Here is a 23,706-nt window from a genome sequence, read left to right as displayed (position 1 = left end):
GTACAAGAATATAACTACTATAATACTGCTCCTATGTACAAGAATATAACTACTATAATACTACACTAATGTACAAGAATATAACTACTATAATACTGCTCCTATGTACAAGAATATAACTACTATAATACTACACTAATGTACAAGAATATAACTACTATAATACTGCCCGTATGTACAAGAATATAACTACTATAATACTATCTCCTATGTACAAGAATATAACTACTATAATACTACTCCTATGTACAAGAATATAACTAATATAATACTGCTCCTATGTACAAGAATATAACTACTATAATACTGCCCCTATGTACAAGAACAGACCTGGGCAAAGTCCGGCCCCCGGGCCATATCCGGCCCTCCGACTGTTTCAGTCCGGCCCGCACAGCTTTGACTAGGGAGGCGTGTCTAGGGGGCGTGTCTTAGTGCCGGGCGAAGATGGAGATGTGGAGCGTGTCATAAAGTATTGAGAGATATAAGGTGAGCTGCAGCGTGGAGAGAGAGAGAGAGAGAGTGTGTGTGTGTGTGTGTGTCTATATGTGTGTGTGTCTATATGTCTGTCTGTCTGTCTGTGTCTGTCTATATATGTGTGTGTCTATATGTGTCTGTCTATCTGTATGTGTGTGTCTCAGCAACCTAGGGGCAGAGATGGAAGGGGAATGTTATACTAGGGCAGAGATGGCAGATGGAGGGGGGGACATGAAACTGGGGGAGAGATGGAGGGGGGACATGAAACTGGGGGAGAGATGGAGGGGGGACATGAAATGGGGAAAATAAAGGGGGATATGAAACTGAGTGAGAAATGGAGGGGGGGGGGCATGAAACTGGGGGGTAGATGAAGAGGGCACTTAGACTGGGGGACATTAAACCGTGGAGGAAGCTGTAGGGGGACCTGTCTGCCTCTAGTTGCCCCCAGTTTAATGTCACCCTCCAGCTACCCCTACGGTTTAATGTCTGCTTCCCGAGTTTAATGTCCCCCTCTAGTTGCCCCCAGTTTCATGTCCTGCTCCAGCTGTCAATTTATTGCCCCCCCTCCAACTACCCCCACTGTTTAATGTCCCCCTCCAGCTGCTCCAGTTTCGTGTCCCCTCTAGTTTCCACCAGTTTATACTGGGGCACCAGGAGAGGGACCTAATACTGTGGGGCAGTTGGAAGGGAACATTATAATGTGGGGACATATAGTGTACGGGTGACTGTAGAAGGATTATACTTTGTGGGGGCACATGGAAAGATGATTGAGAATGGGCGGAGTCAACGTAAAAGTGGGTGGAGCTAAATTTGCCGTAGCACGGCCCTCTAGCATAGTTTCGATTTCTTATGCGGCCCCATGGGAAAATTAATTGCCCACCCCTGTACAAGAATATAACTACTATAATACTGCTCCTATGTACAAGAATATAACTACTATAATACTGCCCCCTATGTACAAGAATATAACTACTATAATACTGCCCCCTATGTACAAGAATATAACTACTATAATACTGCCCCCTATGTACAAGAATATAACTACTATAATACGACTCCTATGTACAGGAATATAACTACTATAATACTACTCCTATGTACAAGAATATAACCACTATAATACTGCCCCCTATGTACAAGAATATAACTACTATAATACTACTCCTATGTACATGAATATAACTACTATAATACTGCCCCCTATGTACAAGAATATAACTACTATAATACTGCCCCCTATGTACAAGAATATAACTACTATTATACTGCTCCTATGTACAAGAATATAACTACTAATATACTGCTCCTATATACAAGAATATAACTACTATAATACTGCTCCTATGTACAAGAATATAACTACTATAATACTGCTCCTATATACAAGAATATAACTACTATAATACTACTCCTATGTATAAGAATATAACTACTATAATACTACCCACTATGTACAAGAATATAACTACTATAATACTACTCCTATGTATAAGAATATAACTACTATAATACTACCCACTATGTACAAGAATATAACTACTATAATACTGCTCCTATGTACAAGAATATAACTACTATAATACTCCTCCTATGTGCAAGAATATAACTACTATAATACTGCTCCTATGTGCAAGAATATAACTACTATAATACTGCCCCTATGTACAAGAATATAACTACTATAATACTACCCCTATGTACAAGAATATAACTACTATAATACTACCTCCTATGTATAAGAATATAACTACTATAATACTGCTCCTATGTAGAAGAATATAACTACTATAATACTGCACCTATGTACAAGAATATAACTACTATAATACTGCACCTATGTACAAGAATATAACTACTATAATTCTGCCCCCCTATGTACGAGAATATAACTACTATAATACTACTCCTATGTACAAGAATATAACTACTATAATACTGCCCCCTATGTACAAGAATATAACTACTATAATACTACTCCTATGTACAAGAATATAACTACTATAATACTGCTCCTATGTACAAGAATATAACTACTATAATACTGCTCCTATGTACAAGAATATAACTACTATAATACTGCTCCTATGTACAAGAATATAACTACTATAATACTGCTCCTATGTACAAGAATATAACTACTATAATACTGCTCCTATGTACAAGAATATAACTACTATAATACTGCTCCTATGTACAAGAATATAACTACTATAATACTGCTCCTCTGTAGTAGACTATAGACATGAATATGTAGAATGAAACATCACATATAGCCATATAACTTTATGATGTGTTCGGTGTGATTTTGTTACCTGTGATATATTCTCAGATATTATAATTGTCATCTTCTAAGATGTGATGGAGATATAAATAATACTGAAGCTGTTATACTCCCTGGACGCTGACACCACCTAAGTGATGGATCTGCCTCCTTCACACTGTCATGTATTAAGATAGATGCTCTGCCACCCATGCCAGTTGATGTACAATCGGTTACAGTCTGCTTAGTTTACCATCTGCGGTGGGTGAATGTGGCTGCGGTAAATGATTTAGCAGCTTGACGTGAGAACAAAAAAGAAAAACTGATGGTGTAATTAAAGACTTGTGTAATTCTCTTATAATGAAGCGTGGGGCGGCGTGCTGGTTCTGCGCTAATGGATTAGACAAATTATGGGCACTATCAGGCTGGCGCTCATGTCCTGTGGGCACTACACGCTTGGTGAAGGTGACCTTCCTCCACACGGCAGGAAGAGAACTATTGTCTAATTCTGTCCTTGGAAGCGTTCGCAGGTAAACACAGGCATGGACATGGACACCACAAGACCTGTGAAGGTGTCCTTGGTTATATGGGGCCAAGATGTTACCAGAAGATCCTTCAAGTTGTTTGGTGTGGCCTCCATGGATCTGGCTTGTGATCTGGGAGATTTGGTGCAAAGTCTTGGCCTTGATCGCTTTGTCATGTTCCTCTGACAATATTTGTGTTGTGGCCGGGGCATTATCCTGCTGAAAGAAATCTTTGCCATTAGGGGGCAGCACTACCATGAAGGGGGCATTTGGTTTGTACAAAACATTCATGTGATGCCAGGACCCCGGGCTTCCAGCAGAACATTGCCCAGACCATCACACTGCCTCTGCCAGTCTGTTCTTCCCATAGCGCTCCCTAGTGCCATCTCTTCCCCAGGTAAGAAGAAACGCACTCACACATGCACCCGACCCTCCATGACGTAAAATGCGACACGAGACCAGACACCTTCCATTGTTTATGTGCCCATTGGATGGTGGCCAGGGTTAGCGTGGGCACTCTGACTGGTTGGTGGCTATAAAGCGAGCTGCGATGTCCTCTGTGTACGGTCACCTTCCTATTTGCGCGCCAGCAGATCTCCTGTGGGATTGGACCAGATGGACTAGCCATCAATGAGCCTTCTGAAGCCATGCGTGGGCTAGTTGTCCTTCCGTGGACCACTTATGGTTAGGTACTAACCACTACATACCGTGAACACCGCACAAGTCCTGCCATTTTAACAAGCTCTGACTTGTCATCAAAATTTGGCCCTTGCCAAAGTCACCAGATCCATCACGCTTGCTCATATTTCCTGCTTCCAATGCCGGCCCCTGTCTCCAGAACCTTAGGATAGGTCATTAATTGAAAATCAGTAGGGATACGACACCTGGGACCTCTGCGGACTGGATGGTTGCCGATCCCATTCAAGTGAATGTGTTGAGTTGTAATACCAAGCACGGCCACTATTCAATGTACAGCGCTGTGCTTGGTAAGTAGTAAAGAGGCCGCATTGCTCTCCAGAACACTGTCGTCTCTTGAAACAGCTGATCGACCTGGGAACTGGGTGTCGGGCCCATGCCTATCTTTAATCAATTGCCTATCCTAAGGATTGGTCATCCACTATCAGGCCTGGAAAACCTCTTTAACCTCAGTGGTTTCTGCACGGCAAGCCGCCATGTTTTTCTCCACCCAGACAACCCCTTTAATTCCCCCGTCACCTGATTATTAATATTATTATCAGACTGTGTCGACCTCCGTATAATAAAGGCTATGACAATGGCCATTAAACGTAATTGAAAGTCATGTAAAAACAAATCTAACATGACAAGATCCATTAACAGCCACTAGCCTACTTGCTGATGGGTTCCAGGCAGAAATCTATTTTTTTTTTTCTACTGAAGATTATAAGGACTACGTGGCAAATGTCTTTGTTTTCCGCGCTTCATTCATTTTCTGGATTTGCTTGAGATGCAATTTTTATCACATAGTCAAAAATAGTCATTACTGAGAACTGCGTCCAGATTGTGACGCCCTGATCTGAGTCAGATCCCAGGATTAATAAGAAACACCAGGAACTCGGGCCATGCCATCTGTGCTATGGAGGTGCACATACAGCATCCAAGATGAGCTCATGATAGGCCCGACCCTACCTTCACAGGACTGCACAAGATCAGGAAGTGACTAATGACGGTTTCCATTTATGGAAACAGTCATGAGTTACAATGATCTTTAGCGAGTCTAGAGATGAGCGAGTACTATTCCAAACGGTAGTTTCGAATAGCACGCTCCCATAGGAATGAATGGACGCAGCCGGGGCCGGCGTCCGGACACTTATCCCCCTGCGCACCGGCCGCTCTCATTCATTCCTATGGGAGCGTGCTATAGTACTCGCTCATCTCCTTCTTTACCCGAAAGACAGGTCAGCAATTAAAACTGGTCACAGCGCCATACATTGTATAGTGGCTGTGTTTAGCATTGCAGCCCGGCCCATTCACTTGAATAGGACTGAGCTGTGAACAGGCCATGTGACTGATGAACGTGATGTCACGTTCCCCACTGCGTTTTTTTCTGTGTCCCTTTAAGGACAAATATTTGGAGCAGACTTACCTTCTCGACCATCTCCCTGAGCCACAACTTTAGGGTCTGTGAATTCTGGACGGTGACCGGTGAGCCAGCTGTGAAAGAAGGACAAGGACTTATAAGACAGACACATAGCATTCATTGTTTCTTACCCTACGGACCAATCACACGATGCCATATAATCCACTGTGACATTTGACCTCATGTGTATTTGCAAGGACTCACTCACTAGGGTTAAAGGTACAAAAAAAAATGTTCTAAAAACCTCTCTATAGACTTAATGGAGTTCTCTGGTTTTCTCCAAATTCACCCTAAGATTGAATTAATAGAAGTCTCCAAATAGTATCTCTCACTCTGGAGGACCTGACCATGCTCATGTGTTATGTGGACAGGCCATTGATATGAATAAGAATTGTGTAATGCCTCATTTTCCCTCTGGAGGCAGTGTAGGGAAATTGAACACTTAATAATAGAACATCTGATGCTCAGTTCCTTTCAGAAGACCCTTCATACAGAATGACATGGTCCCAAGTGGTCAAACACTTTAATAGTATGTGAGACATCAGAAGAACAACACGTAGATCAGTGGTGATAGCAGTGGGCGGAGCTGTGACAACCAATAATTAAAATGTGCAGGCTAAGCAGCTCAAGATGGAACTTGAAGTAAGTGCTGATGTCAACTGTAATATGAGAGAGAGCCCAACGGGATCAAGAGATTTTCCCACTTGTCCGGAAAGGGAGGGGGGGTCCAATTTTCAGGACATTCCAATATAGTCCATATTGAATGGGATATGCCATCATTTTATGACGTCTGGGAACCCCCTACGATCCCGAAATTGAAGGGGTCACAGTGCTCTGTCCACTTTACAATGATTGAGGCCAACTGCACTTCCTTGCAGAACCAGATGACGGGGGTGGTGCTGTTGCAGCTCCAGTCACAGGATTGCGATGATCTCATAAGTTGGACCCCACTATCATAAAGTCATCACAGAACTTTAAGGCGTTGAAATACCCCTTTAACTCCCTACAGAGCATACACCGTCCATAATCTCATTTCCCGATATCAAACACATTAGGGCCAATTACATAAGAAGCCAAAAAATCTCTCCGATAGAAGGATGTGATTTGCATCTGTTGCAGAACGCCTGATAACAGGCATAAAAGCGGCCGTCCCTTTAATCACGGAGCCCATTTGTCTTAATGCCGGTATTTACATATTCCGGATGACGCCGCTGTCAGCGCTAATGGCCGAGTTCACACTCAGAACATCTTGTATAATACATTTTTTTTGCTAATTTCCAAACTACCAACGGACTGAGATGTATTAGAGAGCGAGGATTAGAGGATCCGCCAGGCGCCCCCGTCATCGCCTCATTAGGCGCAGTCATGTTGCTTGCACAACGCCACCCGCAGGACACTGAACCATTTACAAAGTAAACAGAATCTGACGTGGGTTCTTTTTTTCCAAATTTTTTTCATATTCAATTTCTATTTCACTATGAATATCAAAACGGAAAGAAAAATACAAAAAGACTACAACATGAAATTTTCACTCTGGCCACTAAGCCTAATAATAGACTGACACTTGGAAATTCTGTATCAGAAGGTGACGGCTTGTCAAGATAGGTCACTAATATCAGATCCGGTAGGTCTGACACCCCCATCGATCAGCTCTGCTCAGCAGCTGATCGAGAATGGAACAGGAAGCAGACAGCGCCGTTCTCTGTATAGTGGCGAAACGGAGTCACTGCCGCTTAGGTCTCACTGAAATGAATGGGCGCTGATCTGCAGTACCTAGTCAGGCCACCACATAGAAAACAGCACTCTCTACTTCCTGGTCTGGGGGAGTCGGATTCCTCACTAATCAATATCTTTAGTCTAGAACCCCTTTAAGGAGAAATATTCTAGAAACCCCCTTTAAGGAGACATAATACTCCTCCTTATATAATAAGAGCCAATCAGATCCCATTTTACTCACAACAGAAGACAAACAGGGTCGTCAGATCCATCAACATCAACTTGCTTATGGTTTCTATGTAGCAGCAGATATATATTTCGCCCCAAAAAACTCCTTTAAGGCGACATAGTATCCCTCCTTATATATTAACTAAGGTGTGAATAAACCAATCAGGTCCCATTTTATTCACAACAGGATGATACAAAGACGAATAAGAATATCAGATCCATCGACAGCAACTTGCTTATGGTTTCCACGTAGCAGCAGATACGTTTTACTGCACAGAATGAGCCAAAAAAAGGAAATACGTAAAAAAGTAAAGAAGATATATCCTAAAATACGTCTGATTATACATTTACGTCTATAGACGGAGCCTCTCCAATTCTAATCTGACTCACATTGACACGAAAATGCTGCAGTGCGTCACGACTTACATTTATCGGAACGGAAAAGGAGATGAAACGGGCTGGATGACGCCGTAGAGAAGTGGATGCTAGTAATAGTCTGCTGGTAATGTTATCAGGCCGTCCAGCCGCCCGACACAAAGAAGATTCTCAGAATAATCCTGTCCTCGCACAATGGATCAGCCGCAATGTAACGCAGGGCAAGACCTACGGGGCTGCTGTGTGAGGGAGGAAAATGCTTAGTAAGCCAGTCTGTAGCCTGCGGGCAGTGTACGGCTCTGGGAAGATTCGCGCGACTCGCGCAGTGCAAATATTACAACTGCAACGGTGGCGCTATGAAAAATGAGATTATTAGGCTCTGTTCACACCTGCATCAGGAGCCTTGGTGGCAGGTCCTGTCACATTTGACCGAATAAAAAAACAGCACTATTTTTTTTTTTTTCTGACAAAAACAGCACATTGGAGGAAAATGATGAAAGCCATGGTGTCTGGGCAATGTGTTAGATAAACAGAACAGATTCATGTACGACGCAGATTCTGCAGTTTATGAGAACAACAAGGACATGGATCCCCTTATAATGAAGGCAGTTTGTCGCTGCCGGTATCCAAACAACCCACTGATTTCAATTAAAAAAAAAAAAAAAAAAGATGTAATACCTATTGTCCCCTGTAGGGGCAGTGCAGGAAAATTCAACACTTAGTGCCAAAGGTCTCCCACAGATTCCAGCTTGCCTCTGGTTTGGGTACTGCAGCTCTGCCTCATAGACTGCAAAGGAACGGTGCAGCAGTATCAAAATCCACAGCAGTAACAAATCGAACAGCGAGCAGCGTGTAAACATTACCAGGGGCCACGCTGACCCCAGGGGTCTCAGTTGTCGGACCCTCGCAGATCTAATATTGGTGGCCCATCCTAAGGATAGAAACTGGATAACACCTTTAAAAGGGTTGTCCAGACCTAGGATATTGATTGTTGTGATCTCATAGTTACTTACCAAGCACGGCATCACCCATTCTGTAGTGGCTGTGCCGGGTATTGCAGCTCAACCCCATTGACTGGTCATTAGGGTTGAGCGATCGGGAAAGATCGGATCCTGATCGGCGATCGAGCAAACTTCACGATCGTGATCGGCTGGAAAATGATCGAAAATCGGATTTTAAAATCGATCCTGAAATCTCATGATCAGCTCAATCCTACTGGTCATGTGACCAATGGCTGTGATGTCATGGGCCTGAGAAGAGGAACTGCAGCTTAATATCACAGTCCCAGACAATCCCTTTAAAAAGTACATAAGAAGAACATATCTCTGTGTTAGAATTGTTTATCACGGAGACCATGATGTTGACATGTCCCTATATTATATAATATCTAACGATCATCTTCTTTGGAGTGTAATGCTCTGATCGACCTGTAGGGGTGCTGTAGGAAAACCAAGTCAATCCAACATGGATCAGTACACCTAATCAATCTGTGGTTTGTGAAGGTGAAGTTGTTCTAAATGACTAAAGTGGACAATTCCTTTAAGCTCCTGTGCCTTTAGCTCTTCATGACACCGACTCTTCTTCCAATGGGTTAAATTTACATAATTTGGTAAACGACAATAATGATATTTCTGGTTTAATGGCAGATGATTACACTTCCTGATTAGTCCCCGATTCCTGCGGCGTCTACGACTGAATGTACTGGAATTTAGGCATCGAGTCGTACCTGTTGTTCAGCTAATTGGTTCATTAAGCCTATATAATTAGTAGATGCCTTGTTACACATCGGCGGAAAATATTGTATTGTGAAATTAGTTCAAGACAATTGAGAGACGTTTCCTCCGCGCCCACAGATGGAGAGCGAATGTGATCAAGAGGATCTAACAATGATAGGAAGTTTAAGGGGCGACTCCAACGCCTGTCCTAAAGAATTGCTGGATTAAACACACATACGATACGCTATGGTCTGCATGGAAGTCATTATGACTGATACAGATCACTGTTGGCTCAGCAGAAATAGTTAAAGGGTACCCAAGTTTGCATTTAGAGTTGTAATATGTGCAGTCTGTTCTGACTGTACAAGTCTTCACCCATGATCTCCTATCAGTTTTTCGGATTTTCTTAGCCCCATTATGGCTGCAGCACATTTTACATTTCTCCCTGAGGCAGGGGGTGTATACAATACAAAACAGTCTGCCCTTCCCCTATCCATTATTACTAATACTGCTTTCTTTACATGGAACTCTGCCAGGAGTGACTGTATAATAGCCAACAAATAACATATATAGGAGATCCAGGTACTGCAAATGATGCAGCTAAAAAGATCCAGAGATCTGGGCACAATAAGAAAAACTACTTGCTGTCTATGACTAACATCCCTCCATCTATAACACAAGCAGCTAGTCAGAAGTAACATCCCACCATCTATAACACAAGCAGCTAGTCAGACGTAACATTCCTCCATCTATAACACAAGCAGCTAGTCAGAAGTAACATCCCTCCATCTATAACACAAGCAGCTAGTCAGAAGTAACATCCCACCATCTATAACACAAGCAGCCAGTCAGAAGTAACATCCCTCCATCTATAACACAAGCAGCTAGTCAGAAGTAACATCCCACCATCTATAACACAAGCAGCCAGTCAGAAGTAACATCCCTCCATCTATAACACAAGCAGCTAGTCAGACGTAACATTCCTCCATCTATAACACAAGCAGCCAGTCAGAAGTAACATCCCTCCATCTATAACACAAGCAGCTAGTCAGAAGTAACATCCCTCCATCTATAACACAAGAAGCTAGTCAGAAGTAGATAGACTCCTTACATTTGATACGAGCTGTGAAAAGCTGTAGATACCTCTAGGAAGTGTACAGGCAGGGAAAACTATGCGGAAACTTGTAGAGGCCGTGAAGACAGACCTGACCCTCTCCCCCTCTATTCACCATGTTCCCATGTTGAGTCGGCGATTTTCTAAAGACAGAATTTCCTAGTAACAGGGAGTGAAGAGCAAGAAGGGAGACACCTAATGGTGGGAACTTTAGAGAGGTTTTTGAGGCAAAAAACTGCAACATTTATAAATAAAGTGCATTGTATTTTGGTTCAGAATCACATGCTCTATTAAGTAATACTAACTCTAAGTTAAAACTTGCACTTGGGTTTCAGTTATTCGGGTCCGCTTGGGGTTTATGGGGTCTGTCCCAAAAAGGCGGAGAGAAAAGTCCACTTTGCATGATTTGGGGATTTGCAAGTGGATTTGGGGATGGAAGGCTGGTGTGAATCCAGCCTTAGTTGTCTAAAAAGTTACTGAACATCTCAAGGGCTATTCCCACAACAACAATCATAATTCATATCAAAGTACTTTGCAAAATATCATTGTCTGATGGCGTTGTGTATGATCTACATCTTTGTAGTGTTACACATCTCTATTGCTTGTCATCGATGTCCTTGTTACCTCCGGGGATGGCAGTCTTTAATAAGGTAACTCGCTGGAATTCTAACACTCATCATTTGTTGTTACATTTCTGGGACTAAACTCCATATCCCACTGCTTTCTGCAAGATCCAACCAGCAAATTGTCGGCCAATTCAGAAGCTTGCATCTGCCAAAACCGCTAATCCACCTATTAGCGCGAGCGGCGTCTCAGCCTGATTCGTTTGAAGGGGAACGGTGGCTTGTCGCTGCTGATGGAGTAGCGTGCCAGCTCCTAACAACATCATCGCAGCTCAGCCGTCGTGTTGTCACGACCCTAATTTAGTGTCACTTTCCACCGGGGACTTGTATAATCGGTGTCAGAATGTAAAAGCTGATAATGACACTGTTAACGTCACACGTTGGTTTCGGTGAGATAGCCCAAGATGGCATACATCGTCCAGTTAGTAACACTCTATCAAGCAAGTCTATTGTGGCTAGTTAAGGGTCATTACCTCTAGCCTTCAGGGCATCCTGGCTCACTTGGGAAATTTTTTTTTTTAGCTCTACCTTAATTTTTGGAGCCACGTGGTAAAAAAAAAAAAATTGATGATTTTGTTTATTGAGCTACGTGCCATAAGGAAGAAGAGGGGTGTAGTCCTCCAAAATCGTAGGGCTGTTTGGTGGCTGTAACCATCATATTTAATGTGTATTGGTCTCCTGACCAGAAGGGAAAAGTCACAACGAAGATAATCATTACGCATGGACAGAAGTTATATAAACCGCAAGAGAGATCACGACCAGCCAATTGGAGCTATGAGTGAAAATACCTTTACCTGCCTCACATTGACATTGAGCATTAAAGGGACTTTTCTCCACCTTCACCACTTTGCATCCTTCACTAAGCACGCCTCCACTGATTCCAGCACAGTTGGAATTTTTACTTTATCCCCCACCGTTCCCGAGCAATCGCTTCTGATCCTTTCAACACAATCTTGCTCTCTACTATGAGGTGGGCGGTCTCAGACTACCTGCTGCAGCTCAGGCCCGCCCATCTAACAGTAGAGTGCCCAATTAGCATATTTAGTGCTGAAATTAACAACACTGATTTCTCCGGAACGGTACAGGCTAAAGAAAAAATTCCAACTGTTCCAGAATCAGTGGAACGACGGCTATTGAAGTATGCAAAGACTTGGCGGTAAAAAGTGAAAAAAGAATTGGTAAAAAGTCCTGAGATCTCACACTCATCAACCTTCTGGCAGGTCTGAGAGAGGGAAAAACACTGTAATAACTTTGTAGTTACTATATTAAAGGGAACATAATAAGAATTCTGGCCATCATTCATGTTTGTAAAATATTCAGCATTTCGCAACGACTCTAAATGCCGGAACATAAAAAATTTAAAAAGGAAAAATATTCTTAAAACACAGATATCAGGCAGCGCGAGCCTCCCCTGCTGGGTATTAATCTGTTAGACTATAGAGGCTGGCATGAAGAAATGTCACAAGTGTTTTTCTGTGATATCGTTCATTATAACAAGGCGACGTACCAGACCGCACATGATGGCGTGGGAGCCGAGACGCTGCGCTACGTATTAACCTTGTGCCCGCTGGAGGATGTACTCGTGGCAATCAATAAATGGAATGGAATATTATACAGAGCTTGTTGCTCGGCTTGTTTGATTAAGATAGTAATCTATTACCCGTCCTAGTACCTGAGTGACTGGTGAGGCGTGCCAATCCCTTGCCTGCTGCGCCTGTAGCATTACAACACCTCAATTATAAAGGCCATGTTCTTCTTTTTTATTCTCAGCGCCGTAACACCAACTTTGCAAGTGGCTACAAGATTTCAACCATGTTAGAACTTCGGCTTTTATACGGACTATGTGTCTCCATGGTCTGGCCTTGTAGTCACTCGTATACGTCTCCTAAGATACCGAATGCTCAAGCACAGAGTGCGGAATTATTCTCGCTTTTTGTTGCCATAGAGATGTATAATCTGTATAGAAGGTGGAAAAACAAAGTGATAGAAAATTTTTAATTAAGTTTTATTGTAAAGTTGCTGCTGTTCGTTTTCTTATTTTTTTTTTTTCCTTATTTTATGATTTTTTGGTGTTCAATGCAACTAGAATAAAAACGAGCAACAAGGCCTAGCGCAAAGTATCCAGCCCGCCACCCTGCAGATCGGCAAAACCCTCCCCCCCCCCCATGGTCCTGGCCCACGGACCCCTGGAATGCATGATACGATTCCAATGACTCTATGGAGTGGTCCAAGATCACAGAAGTCAATAATAGGACCACCTATATCAATTTCCCCTTTAAGTAGCATTGGCTGCAAATGGAGAAAAAAATTACTATAATACACACCACATGAATTTTTTGAAAAAAACTAAACAAAAAACAAAGAATAGAATGGTTTAAAAAAAAAATAAAAAATAAAATAAGAATTTTAAAACAACCCCGAGCTCTGACTGTGTCCCCTGTTGGTCTCCACTTCCTGATCCCACTCGACACACAGGAAATGACTTTGTGGCCAATGATTGGCTGCAGCAGTGCCCGCCTTATTCAGTGATTGGCAGCGCAGCGCTTCCTGTGTGCCAGGGGAGGAGCAGGAAGTAGAGACTGGCAGGGGGACACAAGCGTCAATAGTAGGGATGCAAATTAACTCTCTGGAGAAATGAGGGTGTGGTCACCTACCTCTCTAGAGCAATGAGGGTGTGGTCATCTACCTCTCTAGAGCAATGAGGGTGTGGTCATCTACCTCTCTAGAGCAATGAGGGTGTGGTCACCTACCTCTCTGGAGCAATGGCGATGTCAAGAGCTCTATGAATATTGCCGAAATTGGAGATATCACAGGAGTGGAGGCAGCGATTCACAAGGGGAAAGCACCGTTTGATTCAGATGACCCTAATCCAGGCATGTCCAAAGTATGACCAGTGTTCAAAATTTCACCCGGCCCACCAGCACTGTTGCTTTTAGTGGGCCTTACCGGATCCCCACTGCCTATTTTAATAGGCAGTGGAGGTCCGGTAGTGCATCCTATTAACTTACTTATCCCCGCACTTGCCTGACGCCTCCTCTTCCCTCATTAGCCACCAGGGGACCCCAATGCACCGAACTTTACGTCATCGAGACTTAATGTGCAGCACATGCGTCCTATTGAAGGTTGAAGAAGATAGAGGAGGCCGCGCACAAGTACGGAGGCCGCACAGTTTTGCTGAACCAAGCGTTAAAACTGGATAGGCAGAATCGGGAAGAAGTGGCGCCATTCTGCTACTGGTAGAGCTTGTAAGCCGTAAGCTAAGTATCGATACTCACCTATCTATCATCCTGCAACTACAGCTTCTTCCTCCGGATTCACATGACGTAAAAAATCTATGAGGATGCGAAAGGTCCTCTTAAATGGTTTAGAGAATGTCAGGTTGAATGGTCGGCCCCCACACCAAATCTGGCCCTCCATTTCTATCTGCCAGACGACCCCTTGAACAGTGACATACTGTAAAAAAGTAGAAAAAGGCTTTACATGTCAGTGACCCATCTCTTAGGTCCAGCATCGGCAACAAGTAACCCTGAGAAGAGACCAGACCCAGTGGGCAAGGACCCAGCTCCCATGATGTTTTGCAGCATAGTGCAGGTGTTCAGAGAATTTTTGCATTTCTCTTCCCTTCACCTCATAGTCACAGATGGAATAGTCGCCGGCTCCCAGGTGTCGTAGAAATGCTGTTCCGGCACTAGTCATCAGCTTGCTCCGCAGTATCTTCGCCACGGTCGGCGCATTATTTCCTTCACTTTCATGTGGCGCTTCCAATCACAGAATTAAATTGGCCTTGATTTTCATTTCCTGCCTTTGTTTGCTTTTGTCACTTTTGGACAAGGCGATGTGCCAGTGTATTGGCGACGGCCATAGGTCAGCAGTACGCCCACGCAGCGGCCCGGCTTGGGCTCTCAGAGTGATTATGTCAGCGCTCCCCCTTACGGGCCGAGCTGTCCATCATTCTTTGTCTCTTTTGGAATAAATGCAAAATAAAGTCCTTGGAATCGCAGCTGGTGAAGTTATCTATCGCTGCTGTGTGATAATGACGGGGACAACGGCGGCCCACCGAGACGCGGGAGACAGAACGTGTTACAGGTTTGGCAAGGAAATACTCAGGTTATTAAAAAAAAAACCTTAAAGGATCTGTCAATGCTCCTGACAAGTAAATAATTGTATTTGCCATCAAATAACAATTCTGGAGCATCTTCTTCTTGTGCTGTTCCTCTGTTATAGCTCCTGGAAATTCACATTTAAATTGACAACTGGGCGTTGCTATTCCCCTGGTTAACTGAGCGTGTCCCTGTGTGGTCGGTCAGGCTGTGCAGGTTGTCAATGTCCCGTTGTCAGTTTATTCATTGTATTATTTCCAGGAGGAATAATAGAGAAAACATGAGTTCTAAAATAAGCCATGAGAAATACAACAGACGTGGCAGGAGGGGAGGAATTCACCCGATATTGATCTATTTTTCAGTTCGCCCCACACAGATTTCTAGAATGCCTGAACGGCTTTTGCGTAACTCAGATTTCTGATGGTCAAATGATCTTCTGTTCAATGCCGCTCTTCTTAAAGGGGATGTCCAGGACTATAATACTGATTTCTGAGGCCTCTTCACTACTCACCAAGAACAGCTCTCTACATTATATAGTGGCTGTGCTTGGTATTGCAGCTCAGCACCATTCATTCGAATAGGACTGATCTGCAACGTGGTCATGTGACCAATGAATGTGATGTCACTTCCTGAGAAGAGGAAGTGGAGCTCAAGATCTGGACGATACATTAAAGAAAGTTGAGCATCTTCTCCTATTTAAAGGGGTTGTCCAGAATTTTTTGTTATATGGCCTATCCTTAGTAGTTGATCAGCCGGGTCTTGCACGGGTCAGAGGTCTGGGGTTACTTCCAATGCCTGGTGATGGTGCTGCGGCTCGACTACCATTGGCTGAGATGCAGTAACGGGGCCTGGCCACTATACCATCTACTGAGCCATCACCTTCTGGCTCTGTACACTGTATAGTACAGACATCAGAAGCAACCCTGAACAGGTGATCCAGGCGGGGATGTCTATCGGCCCATAAATGGCCTATACTAAGGACAATCCCTTTAAGGTCAATTTCAAAGCAGTGGCACATACTCAGGGGTGAACCATGGCTTTCTACCGCCTGAAGTGGATGTCAGAAAGCCGCCTCCCCCCCCCCAGGAAGGGGCAGAGCGGAGGGGGCGTGGCCGAGCGAAGGGGGCGGGGACGAACGGAGCGATCGTCTTTAGCAGGCAGAGAGTAGGCTCGGAGAGGGCCTGCTCTCTGCCTGAGCGTGAGGGGAGGTCACTGGAGCAATCCACCGCTCAGTGACGGTGACCCTAAGCCAGTCCAAGACAGCTTGTCCTGGACTGGCTTAGGTCAGCAAAAATGCCGCCCTCCCCATGGCCCTGGCATAGCGCCGCCTGAAGCGGTCGCTTCAGGTCGCCTCATGGGAGGTGCGGCACTGCACATACTTAAACATCCAGTAAAGAAAGAAAGCAGGGGCGGAGCTTCAGATCAGATGAAATCCTACAGGGGCGGAGCTTCAGATCAGATGAAACCCCCAAAGGGGAGGAGCTTCAGATCAGATATAATACCGCAGGGGCAGTGCCTCAGATCATATGAAATACCGCAGGTGTGGGAAGTTCCATTAGCCCTTTACATCAGTTATATCATATTTTATCCTCCGTTCACCTCCAAAGCTGCTTTTAACAGGCAGCTCTGTGGAAACAGGGGTCCATCAGCACCGACTATCAACACCCCTTGCTGTCATCCGATATCCAAAAATACACTTCAAAGAAATGCACTCAGCTTTGGCTGTGAATGGAGTAGAGATGATGTTATCGCTAAGATTTCTCACCACTGAAGAACTATACAGCGAAAAGTGAGTTGGATGTCTAGAGAATACCCAAGGGCCGGCACATTCACAACATTAGCACCACCCGAAGCAGATCTCATTGAACTGACCCCTAGGTGAAAATCGAATGTAGAAAACAGAGACATGATTTATGGTTCGCAGCAGAAAGCGTAAAAGGAATGTTTAAAAGCCGAGAAGAAGTTTTACAAAAACTTTTTTTTTTCCCCCAGCTTCTGATTCTTGAGGTTATTAGCAGATTAGCAGATCCCAGAGCTTAGCGGATGACGGTGCGAGTAAAATGACACTAATGACAACGTTTCTGACACCGATGCTTCAATTTGCAGCCGGTGCGGATGGTTCTCATGCTGGGCGCTAAATGCTTTGCTACGTGCGGCGCCCTCAGCGGTTTCCTTGAGGAGATGAAAAAAAAAATCCCAAACCTAAACCAGATGCTTGTTAAAAAGCGAGACAATGGTGAGATAACCCTATCGGCTCAGCTACTTATTTCTGCTTCAGTGCTCGATGCTGACAGCTCCCGCACGGACCAAAATCCTGCCGTATACCAGAGTTTTAGTACAGACCTTAAAGGCGCCTCTGTGCTTTTTAGTCTTGTATTTACATAATCTCTAAAGGGTGACCCTTACACACAGGAAAAATGAAAGACTACCAGAGGAAAGGAGTGACCCCGACTCTCTGTACTACCTCTGTGAGTGCTCCTGTGTCTTCCTCCTGCCAATCCCTGTGCGCCTCGGTGTATAGAAGTCTGCTTCTCTAGTAACAACTGGATGAGCAACCTTCAGCTGTCAGGGTCTGTTTTTTGGATGGACGCTGTCCTTCTGTCTGAAACCACAGTCGTGTCTGTAATTCTTCAGATGAATTTGCCCTTCTGTCACGTATCCCAGTGTAGATATATACGTTCTTGTGATATACCTCTGCTGCCTGTGGACTTGGGGCGTCTGCTGTGAATGTTTGGCCTACAGGTCTCTACTATCTGCTATACTTCTGCTACACGTGGCCTTTGAACTTCTATTGTGAATATTTGACCCACAGGTCTTTGCTAAATCTCTGCTGTGGTGTTTGGGTCTACGCCATTTTTGTATCTCTGCTACCTATAGGGTTACCTACCTACATTCAGGGTTCTGCTGTGAATGTATGATCTACGGGTCTGGTAGACCTCTGCTACCTGTGGCCTTTGGGCTTCTGCTGTGAATATTTGGCCTACAGGCCTTTGTTATATCTCTGCTACCTGTGGTGTTTGGGCTTCTGCTGTGAATATTTGGCCTACAGGCCTTTGTTATATCTCTGCTACCTGTGGTGTTTGGGCTTCCGCCATTTATGCATCTCTGATAACCTGTGGTTTTCAAGCTCCTGCAGTAAATCTTTGGCCTCCTGACTTCTTGGGCCGGGTTCACACAGGGTTTTTTTGGTCTGGAACCTGAGGCGGATGCTGCGACTGGATGCCGGTGCAGTGCACACTCCGCTCAGGATTAGGTCCAAATGAGTAGGCCTAGTCGGGAGGAGGGAGTGTCTTCAGGTGTCGAGGCGACTCGGCCTGAAGAATGAGCATCTCGCTTTTTTTTTCCGGGTGTTAAAACAAACTTCTCCCGGAAAAAAGAACTGACCGGCTCCTATTGATTTCAATGGGAGCCGTCTTTTTGGTGAGGATTTTGAGGTGGATACGGCCTCAAAATCCTGACCAAAATACCCTGTGTGAACTCAGCCTTAGGGTCAGTGCACACAGAGTTTTTTGGCGGCGATTTTGACGCTGAATCCGCCTAAAAATCAGCTTCCAAAAAAAGCCTCCCAATATTGGGAGGCTTTATTTTGGAGGCAGATTTTGAGGCGGATTTAGTGTCAAAATCAGCACCAAAAAAACTCTGTGTGAACTGACCCTTAGGGCTTCTGTTGTGTTAGTACGTCTGCTACCTGGGGCCTTTTGGTCTGTCTGCCATGTTCGGTCTCTGGGTGCAGTCGGAATCCCACCGAACAACCCGCTTAAATGTATGAAAGGTACTGTAGTTAATGGAGGTGGTAAACGGTCCTCTTTAAAGGGGATGTCCAGGCAGATGTGACATTCAATACAACACGCTGGGCATTCGGTTGCCTTGAGTTGTATCGAGAATCAGCAAGTAGCATTGGGACGGTTGCCTCGGCAAGCCAATTGCTCCAAGTGCACTTGTGTGACCAATGTCAGATCAGAGAGGCCTCGACATCCCCTTGTCGATATATCGAAGCGAGTCCCATCAGTCAGTGATTAGAAAGTGACGCGGCCGCGAGCGCTGACGTATATATATATACGCATCCTGATGGTTTCCATCTATACTGACTATTACGTGCAGTGACAACGTACAGCCGCAGTTATCTCCTCATTAAATAACAGGTTGTCACACGCCGCAGACACGCAGCGGCGGACTAAATACGATTCCCGCTCGCTCACAAGGACGTAAACAGTCAGATTTCCGGGCTCGCTCTCCCTCATATCAAAAAACTTTCTCTGCGGGATTCCATGCCTGCCCTTTTACCGAATCCTCCCACACAGCCCCAAATACCACAAGACGTCTCAGCTCCGCGCTCGCCACAATGCTGATAATCTGCTGATGTTCTTCACTTCATTTGGAATATTACAAAGAGATCTCCTGTGATTTCAGCGAGTATTAATAAAGCTGTGAGCGCATCATGCTGAGGCTATCAATGTGCGGCAGGGAAAGTCAGCCCCATAGAAAAGCTACAAACAGGAAATTATTATTCTACAGACGAAACGGGGCTCCTAGAGATCATCGCGGGAAACCGTCAGCAAGCAGGGTCACCAGCTACTGGGTCTTATTACCATCCAAACAGCCTGATAAATATGAACATGTAACAACTGGGCGTTTATGGGTTCATGAGCCAAGTAGCAATGGGTTAAAGGTAACATCCCCCTTCCCTGGTCTATAAATTGTAGCTATATCCTTAGGATAGGTCACTGATATCAAATGGGTGGGGGTCTGACTCTTTGCACCCCCACGATCAGCAGTTCAGCCTCATCCCCTTCTATAGTTACCAGGCACAGTGCCATTTTTTGGTAGTGGTCGAGTCTGGTATTGCATTTTAGTTCCTTAAAGGGATCCTATCATTGGATACCCTTTTTTTCTCCCTAACATGTAGGAATAGCCTTAAGAAAGTCTATTCTTCTCCTACCTTTAGATGTCTTCTCTGCGCTGCCGTTCGGTAGAAATCCGGGTTTTCTTCGGTATGCAAATGAGTTCTCTCGCAGCACTGGGGGTGGGCCCCACCTCTCAAACAGCACTGGGGGTTTCCCCAATGCTTCGAGAGAACTCTCCAGCGACACCTCTATCTTCTTCTGGAACGACCTCTCCCCGTGTCTTCTTCCGTCCTGGGTTTCAATCTTCTAGGCCTCGGACAGGGCCGACTTCGCATGCCTGGGCCACAAGAAAATGGCCGCTTACACCAGCTTACTGTGTAAGCGGCCATTTTCTTTTGGTCCGGGCATGTGCAGTTGGCTCTGCCCAAGGCCTAGAAGATTGAAACCCAGGACGTAAGAAGATGCAGGGAGAAGGCGTTCCAGAAGAAGATGGGGGCGTCGCTGAATAGTTGTCTCGCAGCATTGAGGACGCCCCCAGTGCTGCGAGAGAACTCATTTGCATACAGACGAAAACCCGGATTTCTACCGAATGGCAGCGCGGAGAAGACATTTAAAGGTAGGAGAAGAATAACCTTTCTTAAGGCTATTCCTATGTGTTAGGGAGAAAATAAAGGGCATCCAGTGATAAGATCCCTTGAAAATGGTTTCCCAGGCCCTAGATATTGAAAGCCTATCCTTAGAATAGGTCACTTATAAGTGATCAGTTGGGACACTCCCATAGATCAGCTTGTTAAAAGGGGCTACAACGTTCAGGTGAGTGCTGCAGACTCTTCATTGTATACCAAGCACAGAGCCATAAACATCATAGAGGCTGTACTTTGTATTGCAGCTCAGCCCCATTCACTTAAATGGGATGGTGGCTGCTGCTGTCCCATGTGACTATTGTACGTGACATCATTATGCAGGTCTCAGGACCTATTCTAAGGACAGATTATTAGTATGAAGTCCTATACAATGTACAGTGCCATGCTTACTATTCAGTGACAAGGCCGTGGTGCTGATCGGTGACGGTCCCAGGTGGCAGAACCCCAAGGGCCCAGATTTAATAATCTCATGTTTTCTTCTCTACTCAGTGACAACCACTAGTGTAAGCCAATACAGTACCCACAGGAGTAGTCAGCGACTACTGATATATTTCACGCAGTTACACCTCTACTGCTCTGCCTAGGCCAGTGTCAGTCTTCACTGTCCTTCTAGCTTTCCACTCATGAATCATTTAGCATAGATTCTGTCCCGACAGAATGCCTAAAATAAAAGGAAAATGGGACAAATGACACGTGATTATTGAGAATAAAGCGGTGCTGCCCCCTCCCGGTGGAGCACTTAAGTCATTCATCCATTGAAATAACTAACGTGTCTTGAAAAACAGAATAAGACTCAAGTTAAGCAAAAAAAAAGGCTTAAAATCCGCCCACTGTAATCTGCCACAGAATTATTCTCAATGGCACGGCTGCCCGGTCACAGCAGGGGGCGCCCTTTGTGTAGGATTAATGAGAGGTACAGTAGCAGCAATAGGAGGCCATTTATGCCGTTTCCCCTAACAATAGCTTAGAATTTGAAGGGGTGCTAATAGGCCCCGCCGTGACATAACTGAGGCGCACGAGGATTGTGCCTCGCTCTACACAGCCACGTGTCAGTCAAAGCACCAGTGTCAGGGTCCGTCTCATGGTGTACGGAGACATACGAGCGTTCCCATACATCCTTTGTGCGGGTTTTTTTATTTGGATTTCTATTGAAAGTCTTCAGTACAACATGACACAATGTTCTCTGTGCTCCGTACAATGTGACAGCCGCCAACAGAGAGCGCAGTATAAAAGACACGCTGAGCATTTCCCAGAGGAATTATGGGAGGGACGGGATTAAATTATCCTACATCCAAGGCTACATGGCACAATTCAAGGTGCCTCCACCACTAGGGGGCATACTGCATTCTGTTTATGCGCTGAACTCAAACATCAGTATGTAAGAACCTCATAAGCTCCCTCTAGTGGTGGCTGCAGCAGACAGAATTTATGAACGCAAGAAGTCGCAAAGGCAATCAACTACAAGTAGAATAAAGTGATGTCACCAAGGTGCTGGGAACTAGTGACATGACTGAGATAGTATACAATGTCTAGGAACTGGTGACATCACTGGTGTCTATGAAGCAGTGACATTACTGAGGTAATACTTGATGTCTATGAAGAAGGTACTCCTCTGTGATGGCACGTCTTCTTAGACATGAAGTAGTACTAGGTCTAGTTACTGTTGGCATCACTGAGATACCATTTGATTTCTATGAACGGGGAACATCACTGAGGTACCATCTGATGGCTTCCAAGTGGTCACATCACTAAGGTAATAATGGATGTCAAGGAATTGGTGACCTCACTGAGGAACTATTCAATGTGTATGACATCACTGAGGTACTATCTGATGACCAGTGATATTACCAAGTTACTATAAAATATTTAGGAAGCCGTGACATCACTGAGGTATCAACTGATGTCTAGGAACTGATGACTGAGGTCCCATTCTACTTTTAGAAATTAGTGACATCACTGAGGTACTATTTTACCTATAGAAACAAGTGACATCACTGAAGAAACTAGTGACATCACTGAGGTACTATTTTACCTATAGAAACAAGTGACATCACTGAAGAAACTAGTGACATCACTGAGGTACTATTTTACCTTTAGAAACTAGTGACATCACTGAGGTACTATTATACCTTTAGAACTAGTGACATCACTGAAGAAATTGGTGACATCACTGAGGTACTATTTTACCTATAGAAACAAGTGACATCACTGAAGAAACTAGTGACATCACTGAGGTACTATTATACCTTTAGAACTAGTGACATCACTGAAGAAACTAGTGACATCACTGAGGTACTATTTTACCTTTAGAAACTAGTGACATCACTGAAGAAACTAGTGACATCACTGAGGTACTATTTTACCTTTAGAAACTAGTGACATCACTGAAGAAACTAGTGACATCACTGAGGTACTATTTTACCTTTAGAAACTAGTGACATCACTGAGGTACTATTTTACCTTTAGAAACTAGTGACATCACTGAAGAAACTAGTGACATCACTGAGGTACTATTATACCTTTAGAAACTAGTGACATCACTGAAGAAACTAGTGACATCACTGAGGTACTATTATACCTTTAGAAACTAGTGACATCACTGAAGAAACTAGTGACATCACTGAGGTACTATTTTACCTTTAGAAACTAGTGACATCACTGAAGAAACTAGTGACATCACTGAGGTACTATTATACCTTTAGAAACTAGTGACATCAATGGGTCACTATTATAATTTTAGAAACTAGTGACCTCACCGTAGGAACTAGTGACATCACCGAGGTGTCATTGGAATTACCTGAAAAGGGTAAAATTCTCACTGAAAACTCGCACCATAAATCGGCACACTAAGGATTTAAAATCTGCACGTAGGTCAAAGTCTGTGCGAATTACGTGTGCAGCTTTTCTACAGCGTCCAGTGTGAACAACGTTGGACCTTAAAGCTGGAAATTCTTAAAGCTACAGGTCAGTCAGTGTCCTCCAGCCAAGCCC

At 44.3% G+C, this 23,706-nt stretch overlaps 2 protein-coding genes across 2 annotated transcripts in view; one reads left to right on the top strand and one right to left on the bottom strand.

Moving 5' to 3' along the window:
- LLGL1 (LLGL scribble cell polarity complex component 1) overlaps positions 1 to 23,706 on the top strand; it is a 409,866-nt gene that overhangs the window by 340,690 nt on the left and 45,470 nt on the right. The gene's annotated exons all lie outside the window — the stretch shown is intronic.
- B9D1 (B9 domain containing 1) overlaps positions 1 to 23,706 on the bottom strand; it is a 39,444-nt gene that overhangs the window by 3,688 nt on the left and 12,050 nt on the right. Inside the window, exon 6 of the mRNA XM_075285630.1 lies at positions 5,363 to 5,430. Within this exon, the coding sequence (XP_075141731.1) occupies positions 5,363 to 5,430 (68 nt within the window). The remainder of the gene's footprint in view (positions 1 to 5,362; positions 5,431 to 23,706) is intronic.

The sequence above is a fragment of the Leptodactylus fuscus genome, chromosome 8, assembly GCF_031893055.1.
Source record: "Leptodactylus fuscus isolate aLepFus1 chromosome 8, aLepFus1.hap2, whole genome shotgun sequence".
Taxonomy (NCBI): Eukaryota; Metazoa; Chordata; class Amphibia; order Anura; family Leptodactylidae; genus Leptodactylus; species Leptodactylus fuscus.
Note: the sequence above shows the minus strand (reverse complement) of the source record. Positions and strands in the feature narration are given on the sequence as shown.